Genomic DNA, 13,177 nt, shown 5'->3' on the forward strand with positions numbered 1-13,177 from the left:
TAACCTTGTGAGAGATTCCATAGTACCTTCTGTAATATTTATCATTTGCACATGAGTACTAGTAGTAGTACTACTACTACTTCCCCACAAAGACCATAAACAAGGAATGGAACTATTTCTATTTGTTTATAATAATAATGGCTCAGCCTACAAAAGATTTTTCTTGGGAGTGTGATAAATTACTTTTTTTTTTCTTTTGGAAAAATAAAAATGAGCTGATTTTACAAAAAAGGAAAAAAAAATCTTAAAATAGCAAATACAGCTATGAACTTGAAATTTTACATCTGTAGTGCCAACAGCACTGGGGATTTTATCCCTGCTGTTGGAACTGCAGAAAAAATTAATGAAAATACGTTAAAACATGCAGCCACATTTGCAAATGCTTAAACAGTTGTGTTTTTAAAAATACAAATTTAAAAAGAACTGCAATAATTATGAATAAAAAATTTCATATTAATTATTATTTTTATTAATCATATTAATTATTATTTTTAATAAATGACTACTAACAATATGCTTTTTCTCCTTAATAATGAATATAACACTGACTAGGGATAAATAAAGAATTCGGTTCAACCAGTAAGAACAGTAACTAAGTTTAATAATATAAGTAATTAACAGAAGCTTCCGAGATTAAGTAGCCTTTCGTCAGCTGTGAGAATACATACATAAAACGTTACAAATGGAATGTGCAGAGCATGGTCACATTGAGTAAAAAGAGAGAGAGAGAGAGAGAGAGAGAGAGTGTGCATGAAGATGTATACGAATGCTAAAGCATTTACTGGGCAGAACTAAGTGACTGTTGTTGATGCAGGGTGTATACATGGGCTACGTGCCAGCATTTGTTGTATTGTAACACTACAGACTCCATGACTGGGTGTAGCTGCATACCTCTATTACAATTAAAAATGCTATGGCAACCAGATATGTGCAGTGACTCAAGCCACAGTTGTTGATGGTAGTTGCAGGATTGGTGAACAACCTTGGTATCAACGTCTGGGATTGAGGTCATGTTGCCTTGACCAATAGTGCTCTGCAGAGTGTGCAGGTGCAGAGTCAGCCAATTGAATGGCCCTTTCATGTTCTGAGAGGCAGTCCTGGAGCCTTCTGGTAGTTTCTCCCACATAGCAGCTGCCACAATCGTGGCAGGTGATGTGGTATATCGTACTGCTGCGTAAAAGAGGGGGGACGAGTGTCTTCACCCTCGAGACAAGAGATTGTGGCAGCTGCTACGTGGGGGAAACTGTCAGAAGGCACCGGGACCACCTCTCAGTACATGAAAGCGCCATTCAATTGGCTGACTCTGCACACTCTGCAGTTGCAGAGCACTATTGGTCAATGCAACACAACCTCAATCCCAGACGTGATACTGAGGTCGCTGACCAATCCCGCCACTACCATCAATGTCTGTGGCTTGAGTCACTGCACATATCTGGTTGCCATAGTGTTTTTAATCGTAATAGAGGTATGCGGCTACACCCAATCATGGAGTCTGTAGTGTTATAATACGACAAATGCTGGCACTCAGACCATGTACACACCCTACATCAACAACAGTCACCTAGTTCTGCTCAGTAAATGCTTTAGCATTCACACACATTCTCATGCACATTCCATTTGTAACGTTTATTCTCACAGCTGACAAAGGGATACTTAATCTCGGAAGCATCTGTTAATTACTTATATTATCAAACTTAGTTACTGTTCTTACAGGTTGAACTGATTTCTTTATTTATCTATGAAACCCAGTACCACAGGCCTCTTCAATTTTACTGACTAGGGACTTTGGTGACTACACTACACATTTTTAAAAGTTACAGTATGAAAATGGTCCTGTACAAAACTAAAGAAAGCTAAAATAAAAACCTCGGATAAGAATCTGATATTTTAGTTTTTTTTTAGTGAAAACATTATTATTAATCTATAAAAGAAACATGAGCAATAGACAATGAAAAGTTATTAGGGGAAACAGACTACAAATTTTAAAGAGGTTACATTATGAAAATGGTTGAATTCAACCACCTGATTGAAAAATTATTTCTAGAAAAATAACTAAAAAAGTTTTGAAAGTGGTATATTTTAACACTGAGTTTGTAAATCAATTTATGGAAAGGTGGTATAAACAATTAACAATAAACATAAAACCTGTTATCGGCATTTAAAGAAAGGGTTATGTCATTATCCACCGCCCCCCCATGCCATGCTTAGCCTTTTTCATAATTCCACTTGAAGGAAAGAAATTATTTAGTCAACCCTCAAATTTATGTATATAAAAGACAGTACTTACTTTTCATCGGCTACAAATCTCCATAAATACAGCTGAAGGTAATGAGTATCAACCTGAACTTGCTGGAGACCATTGCGGCTAAATGTACGTAGCCTTACACATTCCAGAAAAGTCTATAACAATTCAATTCAAAAAAAGAAAGTCAAATTACATATTTTATGACAAAAAAATAATAAGAAAGGTAGAATACTGATATTACAGAAAAATATTCATAACATGGATAAATAAACCAAGAAGTTGCCTTTTACAGATTCATTTCTATTTTCCCATTTTTTTAAATAAATAGAATGTTTTTCAATGTTTTGGTTTCACAATTTGTTTAATATATTTTAAAATTTGTTTCTCTGCTCAAACATAATTTAACTGAATGAAAATCCTGCTATTAAATAAAAATTTCAGTCAGGCATACAAAGGCATACCAAGCTCCAGTTGAGGATTGGAGCTTGGTATGCCTTTACTGGAGGAATAAGTTTATTAAAACTTCTCTTTTATAAATTTACAACTACATTTTTTTAGTAGGCATTTGCACTTATTTTAATTCATTCAACAAAACTATTGTACATTTTTCCATCAAATTCAAATCTTTACAATAGAATAAGGAGAAATTAATTCATTAAATTAAAGTACTACAGAGACATTACTTATAGGGAAAAGGGTAACTTTTTTTTCTTTTTTTTTTTTCCAAGCCTCTTTGCTAGTATGCAAACAGAACAAATAAATGATATACACAAATATATACATACAAACAGGAGAGATTGCTTCTACAGGGATGGGATACACTTAAATAGAAAGGGTGCAAGAATATTTGCTGATGCTATCGAGGCAGTGTTAGGTGGGTCGGAAAACTGCTAGCTTGGGGGAGACAAAGACAAATAGATTAACAGTAGCCACTGGCAGAGGTGAAAGAGATTCTTGCACTGCTTCTATTGGAATGAGCAGAAGCCTGAAAAACAATATGCAGGATATTTCAGAGACTGCTGGAAGTCATTGCGGTACAAGTAAACACATGGGTTGTGTTAGGGTAGCTAAGAATAGAAACAGGTGCATGTATACTTGCGTGTACACCAATGCTAGGAGTTTAGCAAATAAATTTGATGAATTTGAGGTTTTGCTCAAAACATCAAAGGCAGATATTGTTGGGATATCAGAGACATGGTGTCACACAGATATAAGGAATGCAGAACTGGAATTTGGGGAGTACAACGTCTACAGAAAGGATAGACAGGATAGGAAGGGAGGAGGGGTTAGGCTATTAGTTAAAAAACACATAAAATCCAAGGAAGTGAAGCCAGTCGACATCGATGGACAGGGCAGTGTCGAGTCAGTTTGGTGTGACATAATAATGGGTAAATCAAAATTGAGAGTAGGAGTGTGCTATAGGCCTAATGACTCTGATGAGTATAATAAGATACTGTTCAGGGAAATAGAATGGGCCAGTAAATCAGAGAGTCTTATAATGGGGGATTTAATTTCCCAGATATTGACTGGAATTTGTGGGTTGGTCACTCACACACTAGCAAGGCTTTTGTGGATTTATTGGATGATTGTTTACTACACCAGCATGTTCGGGAGGCAACTAGAGGGAGTAATACTCTTGATCTGATTATCAGTAGTGATTCTTCATGCATTAAGAATCTGCAGATAAAGGAACCACTAGGTGGCAGTGATCACAGTGTGCTGAAGTGGGATTTACTCAAGGAGGTAACTACCATCAGAGGTAAAGGGAAGGGTTTTTGCTTTCGTAAAGGCGACTATGATGGGCTGAGACAGTATTTAAATTCTATATAGTGGGACCAACTGATGATGTTACCAACAGCAAATTCAAAATGGGAAGCATTCAAGGAACTAATCTTGGAAGCTACCAGGCTTTACATACCAACTTGAACAATATTTCTTGAACAAGAAATATTGTTCAAGGTTCAGGCCTAAATGGTTGTCAGATGAACTAATGAGACATATGGCAGAGAAGAAAAATGCATGGGATACATACAAATTAATGGGTGACATGGAAGCCTATGATAGATATAAGTTGGTCTGTAACCAAGTCACAAAGGAAATTAGGCAGGCAAAGGCAGATTATGAGAAATCCTTGGCAAAGGATGCAAAGAAAAACAGAAAAGAATTCTTTACCTATTTGAACTCAAAAAGGAAAGGGATGAATCAGATTGGTCCACTGGATGTTGATGGTTCAACAGTTGAGGATCCTGCTCAGGTGGCTAACAATCTAAACAAGTATTTTGCATCTACATTCACACATAAGGAGTTATTCAGGAAGGGAAATGTCGTAGGTGAAGTAAACATTAGCATTAGTAAAGGCATTTGATGCAAGAAAGCAAGCTTATGCAGCATCAGCCAAAAAAAAAAAAAAAAAAAACCCCACTTCCACTTCACCCCTCTGTTCGTTCAAAATACCTGTCCAGCTGAGCCTTAAACTTATTTAGGCTATCAACCTCCACTACTAGGGATGGAAGTCTGTTCCACCAACCAACCACCCGCTGGCTAAAATCAAATTTCCGCACGTCTATCCTACATCTGTCTTTCCTCAATTTGAATTTATGCCCTCTCAGGTGATTATTCTGAGAAAGAGGAAGAATCCCATCAGCATTGAGCATGCTCAAACCATTCAAGGCTTTGTACACCTCTATCAGATCACCTCGCTGGTGCCTAGTCTCCAGACACTGTAATTCGCAAAACTTAAGCCTTTCTTCGTAAGAGCACCCCTTTGTTCCATTCACTAATCTTGTTGCCCTTCTCTGTACTCGTTCCAGCAGCTCTACATCCTTCTTGAAATGAGGCCTCCAGGCCTGTATACAGTACTCTAGGTGTGGCCTGACCATTGCCTTATACAAGGGAATAATCATCTCCTTATCCCTGCTGGAAAAATTCCTGTATATCATTGACAATACTCCATGAGCTACTCTTGCAGCCCGTTTGCAATGCTCAGAGAACTTCATATCTGCCTGCACAACCACCCCCAAGTCCCTTTCATTCTCTACCACTGTCAGTGTAGTACCACATAGTTGATACGTTGCTCTGGGGTTGCTGTTTCCCATGTGTAGTACTTTACATTTGTCAATGTTAAACTTCATTTGCCACCTCTCAGCCCATCTGCTCAACCTTTCCAGATCCTGTTGCAGCAGCATAGTGTCAGTAGTGTCCTTGACAACCCTGCCAACCTTTGTATCGTCTGCAAACTTGGACATTAAGCTTGATATACCATCATCAATATCATTTATAAATACAGAAAACAATAATGGACCCAACACTGAGCCCTGACGGACTCCACTAATAACATTAGTCCACGATGAGCAATGTCCATTGATTACCACTCTCTGTCTTCTCCCCCTCAACCACCCCCTTATCCATAGCAGCAATTTGCCTCCAATGTCACACTGCTCCAATTTGTGTAGCAGTCTTCCATGTGCAACAGTATCAAAAGCCTTTCTAAGATCCAAGTATATAATATCAAAGCTATTCCCTGCATCCAGTTCTTTTGTGACTGCATCATAGTATCCAATCAAATTGGTCAGGCAAGACTTCCCCTTAACAAAACCATGCTGTGTCCGAGCTATAACTGAAGTCTTGTCTAAATGATCCTGCAGTGCTTCTTTAACCAGTGCCTCCATTAATTTTCCTGGAACAGAAGTTAAGCTCACAGGTCTATAATTACTTGTGTCAGCCTTTTATCCTCCTCTGTGAATTGGGGTCACATTTGCACATTTCCAGTCTATGGGTACCTCCCCTGAGTCCAAGGAAGCTCTCATAATTATGACTAATGGTTTGCTTACTTCCTTTGCTGCCTCCTTTAATATAACTGGATAGATCCAATCCACCCCAGGTGCCTTTCTTGTGTTTATCTTCAACAGTTTCTCCTCCACTTTACTCCCAGTTATTTCAAGATTCTGTAGCTTACTGCTAGAGTTGAATACACCTCTGGCATTCCCCTCGCTGAATAACTCCTCATGTGTGAATGTCGATGCACTGGCGGTGAGCTAGATGATTTTCTAATAACTGAGAGGAAAGTGGAGGAGAAATTGTTGAGGATAAACATAAAAAAGGCACCCAGGGTGGATGGGATCTATCCCGTTATATTAAAGGAGGCAGCAAAGGAAGTAAGCAAACCCCTGGCCATAATTATGAGAGCTTCTTTGGACTCAGGGGAGGTACCCATAGACTGGAGATGTGCAAATGTAACCCCAATTCACAAAGGAGGATCAAAGGCTGACACAAGTAATTATAGACCTGTTAGTTTAACTTCGGTTCCAGGAAAATTAATGGAGGCACTGGTTAAAGAAGCACTGCAGGATCATCTGGACAAGAATTCAGTTATAGCTCAGACACAGCATGGTTTTGTTAAGGGCAGATCTTGTCTAACCAATTTGATTGGATACTATGATGTAGTCACAAAAGAACTGGATGCAGGGAATAACTTTGATATTATATATTTGGATCTTAGAAAGGCTTTTGATACTGTTGCGCATGGAAGACTGCTGCACAAATTGGAGCAGTGTGGCATTGGAGGCAAATTGCTGCTATGGATAAAGGGATGGTTGAGTGGCAGAAGACAGAGAATGGTAATCAATGGACACTGCTCATCATGGACTAATGTTATTAGTGGAGTCCGTGTCAGGGCTCAGTGTTGGGTCCATTATTGTTTTCTGTATTTATAAATGATATTGATGATGGTATATCAAGCTTAATGTCCAAGTTTGCAGATGATACAAAGGTTGGCAGGGTTGTCAAGGACACTACTGACACTATGCTGCTGCAATAGGATCTGGAAAGGTTGAGCAGATGGGCTGAGAGGTGGCAAATGAAGTTTAACATTGACAAATGTAAAGTACTACACATGGGAAACAGCAACCCCAGAGCAACATATCAACTCTGTGGTACTACACTGACAGTGGTAGAGAATGAAAGGGACTTGGGGGTGGTTGTGCAGGCAGATATGAAGTTCTCTGAACAGTGCAGACGGGCTGTAAGAGTAGCTCATGGAGTATTGTCAATGATATACAGGAATTTTTCCAGCAGGGATAAGGAGGTGATTATTCCCTTGTATAAGGCAATGGTCAGGCCATACCTGGAGTACTGTATACAGGTCTGGAGGCCTCATTTCAAGAAGGATGTAGAGCTGCTGGAATGAATACAGAGAAGGGCAACAAGATTAGTGAATGGAACAAAGGGGTGCTCTTACAAAGAAAGGCTTAAGTTTTGCGAATTACAGTGTCTGGAGACTAGGCACCAGCGAGGTGATCTGATAGAGGTGTACAAGGCTTTGAATGGCTTGAGCATGCTCAATGCCGATGGGATTCTTCCTCTTGCTCAGAATAATCACCTGAGAGGGCATAAATTCAAATTGAGGAAGGACGGATGTCGGATAGATGTGCAGAAATTTGCCTTTAGCCAGCGGGCAGTTGGTTTGTGGAATAGACTTACATCACTTGTTGTTGAAGTTGATAGCCTAAACAAATTTAAGGCTCAGCTGGACAGGTATTTCGAACGAACGGAGGGGTGAAATGGGAGTAGTGGTTGTCCTTTTTTTTTTTTTTTTTTTTTTGGCTGATGCTGAATAAGCTTGCTTTCTTGCATCATATGCCTCTACTAATGCTAATGCTAAATGCTAATGCTAATGTGTCAGTACATACTTTTGGCCACTGCAAATCTTTTCTAATATAAAAAAAAAAAAAAAAAATAGATAATTATCTGCACATACAGGGTAGGTTATGAGGTCATGAGTCACGATACTATAGATGATGAGGGTAATAGCAGTCCATAAGCATCACACACTTCTAACATGGCTATACAAAGGGAACATTTGCATGATCATCACAAAAGTGTCACAGGAAATGGCTACTGTGAGCATCTCTACTCATTTCACCAATTCACCCTGGACCTGGACAAGCAACTTCCCTCATAACCAAAGAAAGAGAACCAATAACCACAGATTTTGCCTTCTCAGCAAAATCTTGCTTCTCCTATGACCTGAAGATAAAATTAAGAAGAAGAAGAATCTTTATTGCAACGCTTAGAATGATAATTTACATAATATTAGTTGCAACAGCCTGTCACGGCACAGTGGTCAGGGGTTAACATTGTACTACAGAGACTATTGCCTCAGGAACCAAAATACATAAATAAATAATAGAAATGATAAATAAGTGCAAAAAAAGTACAGGAAAATGGAGAAATGACTTTAGTATAATACATATATAGAACATTAATTGAATGTTCAATCATTTGCTTCACAAATAAATATGTACATAGTTCTATAGGTTAAGAATATACATTGCTCAAGAATCAAATTATAATAGTAGTAGCCTTGGCTACCCCACTGAGTATTCCTTTCCTATACTGTCTATCACGACAGAACTTATTGAAGTCAACATCTAGGTCCTGGACTCGAGATAGCATCTGCAGAGGACATAACTGGGGGATTGCTCGTAGATGTGCCGGTGGGATACTTTCGCAGAAGGAGGGGGAGGAGATGAGATCGGTCATGAGTTTGACTGTTGTGACGAGCCTTCTTTCATTAATGAGTGACTTGAGCCTTGGGATGTTAAGTGCATTGGCCATATCGTTGGTCCGGAGCTGTGGAGGCAGACTAAGTTTGTGGCATGCCCACTTGAGATGCCAGTACTCCGATGAGAAAACTGGTTTGACGGTAGAAGGAGATGCAGATGCCTAAATCTCTGCAGCATAGAGAGGTGGCAGATACACTATTGTTGAGATGTATCTCACCACGGTGGATTTGTCTGTTACATGGTGCAAATGTTGCTTACATATCCATCTCAGTCTGGCGGCTTTTGTAAAGAGTATGTCTACATGCTGGCCAAAAAGAAGCTTCGGATCGAAACGTATTCCTAGATCAATGTGATGTTGGACAAGAGGGATGGGGACTCCATTGAGGGTTGGATAGATTTTTGTTGGCTGTTTCTTTAATGAGAAGACCATGATTTCTGACTTCTCGGGATTGATACGCAGACCAAATTGTTTGAGGTAGATACATATTGAGGAGAGAGTGGAGGTTAGCTCTTCTGAAACTTGGTGAGGGCTTTGGCTTGCTTTTATTGGCGTGAGTACCTTTAGATCATCAGCATAAACCAGGATATTTAACTTTTGGATTACTAGTAGAGCAATAAGGGCGGTGAAGAGGAGACCAGATAGCACTGCCCCTTGCGGGACTCCAACTGAGATTACTTTGTGGTATTGTGAGTTATCTACAGATAATTTGACTATTCAGCAGAGATGTGAGGAAAGCTAAGATGTTGCCTCCTATCTGATAGTGCTATTCTAGTAGTTTTAGAAGAGATGGGAGGTGCACGGCATCAAATGCAGATTCGATGTCTACGTAGGTGGCTGCCAGCTCATCTCTGTTCTCAAAGGTTGTGAATTGTTGTTAAAAGGTTAGTCACAGCTGATTTTGTTAGTGGTTGCTAGAAGGTTGGCCACAGTTGATTCTGTTAGTTGTTGCTAGAAGGTTGGCCACAGTTGATTCTGTTAGTTGTTGCTAGAAGGTTGGTCACAGTTGATCTGTGTGGGAGTGCATAGTGGATTTGTGGAGGATTGTCTGGCAGATTTGCTTAGTGAGGATCGGGAGCAGTATTTTTTCTAGCAGTTTCAATAGACAGGATGAATTTGAGATCGGTCTGTAGTGTTTCACAAGTGATGGAACTCTAATTTTTGGCCTTGGTTTAAGGAAGTATTCCTTCCATTGCTGTGGGAAACAGTGCTTTGTGAGCACTGAGTTAAAGATGTGTAACAGAGGTTGCAGGATGTAAGGACTCAGGCTCTTAAGCATAAATTGCGGAATCCCATCAGGTCCAGTAGTAGAAGTTGCTGGCAGTGAGTTGATGGCATTAATTAATTCTTGTCTCGATATTATTATGGTTGGCAATGGATCAAAACTAGTGTCAGATGTTGGTAGCAAGGGCTGGTCTGGTTGACAGTGGTGGTAAACCAAGTGATGTAGTCAAGCCAGCTTTGGGGATCAAGTTGAGGGGAAAAACCTGAAGGGGTATCCTTATAAGGAACTTTCCCTATGCGTATGGTCCTGTCAAGGTACGATTTGATCGCTGTGGATTTCTGGCGGTTAAACTCAGCTCAAGCTCTAGAGCAGGCAATTCTGTCGGTAACATTGTGAGACTGCTTCCATAATTTATGTAGGTGTTGCTTAAGGTCGAATTGCTTCTTCAGGTCGTCAGACCACCATGCTTTAGAGTAAGGGGAGATTGTGATCTTTCTTGTGGCCGCATAGCTTGTTACAGATATAGCTCAATTGGTAAGGAGGGTGATGGCTAACTGGACATCGCATGACTCGAGGATCGACAGGGGGATTAACGATGCTGCCTCGATGCATCTGGGTATGTTCAGAAATGTAGGGCTGACATGTGACATGGTTTTGTTCTGCCGATTTGGAAGATGGTGATTAGTTGGCAATTGAAATAGCATTAAAAGTGCGTCATGGTCAGAGTTGAGCACCATCTCTAGGGTTTTATCGATGATGCATGGTATGGAGGCTAGTATTAGATCAAGCTGGTTAGGCCCACGAGTTGGGAGTTCGCTGACAAAGCAGAGATCTGCAGTAAGAAGGTGAGAGAGGAACAGTTGCTTTAGGTTATTAAATTGAGGGGGTAGATTGAAGTCGCCACATACGATGCTTACAGTGGCCGGTTGCAGCTGGTGCAGGATCCAGTTTGCTACTTCAAGGATAAGGTCTTGAGATGGTGATGGGGGCACATAGACTACAGTCACTTGAAGTTCGGTAGATTGGTACTTGAGTTTGACAGAGGTGGCTTCAAAATCTTGCGATTCACTTGAAATGGTAGAGATCAGTGTGATGAGGCTTTGTCTATAAAAGATGGCGGTACCCCCCTCCCCTCCTGTTATCTCTCGATGTAAAGGCAGACCCGTAACCAGCTGGGACGGTGATCACAATACATTCTTGACGGGGTTCTAGCCACGTTACTGTGATGCAGAGAAGATCCAAGTGTGCAGCTAGGAGTAACTGCTCTAAGATGTCAATTTTATTTCTGACGCTACGCACATTTTGTAAAGTAGCTGAAGCGTAGCAGTCATAGGAATTCTTACCAAGGTTGCTGGCCTATAATATTTATTTATCAGTGGCTTATGGTAGGAGAGATTTGCAATCCTGGTTGGGAAAGTCATGTCCATGTGGTTTGGAGGTGGCATGCATGCAGGAGATGAAGAAGATTGGTGTTTATTAGGGGGTACTGGATATGTGCGACCGAATGCACTATGAGCATATTCTTGGCCTGGCAATTTAATAACAGGGTGACACTAGTTGGCATCCAGTGGTTCTTTGCTAAGGCTGAGAAGGATCTATCTCGGTGAGAAGTCTCATAGAATGGTCGGATTATCGTTCCAATTGCCCACATAGATGGGTGAGATATTTTATTGAAATCTCTTGGATTGCATTCCAGTTTCCAATAATTTGTTTGAAAGAATAAGTCCCAATACACAGAGCAAAGGACAAAGTGTCCCCCAAAGTCCTAAATGATGCAGAAGAATATATGTATTATGGATTTATCCCTGAAGGAAGGAGGGTTTTTGTATTTCTGAGCCCAAAGAAGATTCCGTCATTCAATATTTATAGCCATTTAGAAACTGATTAAAGATAATCGATCTTTTGTAGGTGAATGGGTGATAGCTGTTATAATGTAGAAGCATACGGGTGTTTGTAGATTTTGTAGGTTTTAGGCTTTGGGTTCAGAAATACAAATATTAACCAGCAGATTCTTAAACAGGGGTTATCCCCTTGCTACAATAAACTGAATTAGGGTACAAGCTAAGGACAGGATACAAAATACTACACCAACCAACAATACTAATATAAAAAAATACTTTATTTCTGTCCCATATGTTGAATACTGGCGCAAACAGTTTAACAGATTCTTTAAAGATACCGAATTTAAAATTTTGGCCAGGCCAATACGGAAATTACACACTATACTGAACAATCGTTCAGTCCTTTCCTCGTTCGCAACACAAATTAATGACCTGGTATACAACATTTCTTGTGGTGATTGCAACTTGTTGTACCAAGGTTCGACGCGTTTTCCTCTGAATATTCGTGTTAATCAATATGCTGCTTCAGTTCGTGCTTCTCATTCAGCAGCGTCAGAATTAGCCTTTCACGCCGTTAACGAAAAGCATCCATTTTTTTATTTAACAAGGCCAAAATACATAGTGCCCAACGTAATTATACGCGACTGTTAATTGCAGAAACCATAGAAAAATTAAATTACACAAGAATTCTGTTAATGTTCACCAGTCACATCTGATCTCCGATTCGTGGGCTTTTAAGCGTATGCACGAAGACAAATAATCCCTATAAGTTTCATGCTCACCCCTATTTGGTAATTTTTATTCCTGTGATCACGACATATGGTTGAAAAGCATTGTCAACTTCAGGAAGGAAAATCGTTTTACAATTTTTTCGTTAAATTCTTTTAATTAATTTTCTTATTTTTTATTTTTAATTATTTGTTATTCTAATGTAATCTAATGTAAGATTTTCGATTTTTTTCATTTTAATTTCTGGAGAGTATCATACAGAAGTGTTCTACGTACTATATTGAGGTAAACTTCTCTTATTATTTTGCAAATATTGATATTAGCGTAGAACGTATTGAGTATTACAGCTCTGGTGGTTCATACTATATAATTCAATCTTATATAGGCCACAAAATCAAAGAGGAGAAGCAATGTGTATTTGTGTTAAAATATATAAATACCTTGGTATTAATTAAGATGATCTTTCTGAGCATGTGCACTTTAATTGAAGTTGAGGATATTATACTCAGCATATAAGTCAATCTTAAAATTTTAGATGATTTTTTAATACTTCAAAAATTGACTTATATGCCAGAA

At 39.3% G+C, this 13,177-nt stretch overlaps 1 protein-coding gene across 1 annotated transcript in view; it reads right to left on the minus strand.

Moving 5' to 3' along the window:
• Positions 1-13,177, minus strand: part of Vps51 (vacuolar protein sorting 51) — a 202,273-nt gene that overhangs the window by 11,564 nt on the left and 177,532 nt on the right. The window contains exon 19 of the mRNA XM_090385571.1: positions 2,288-2,400. Within this exon, the coding sequence (XP_090241697.1) occupies positions 2,288-2,400 (113 nt within the window). The remainder of the gene's footprint in view (positions 1-2,287; positions 2,401-13,177) is intronic.

The sequence above is a fragment of the Mastigoproctus giganteus genome, chromosome 11 (assembly GCF_048544385.1).
Source record: "Mastigoproctus giganteus isolate SK-2022 chromosome 11, ASM4854438v1, whole genome shotgun sequence".
NCBI lineage: Eukaryota > Metazoa > Arthropoda > Arachnida > Uropygi > Thelyphonidae > Mastigoproctus > Mastigoproctus giganteus.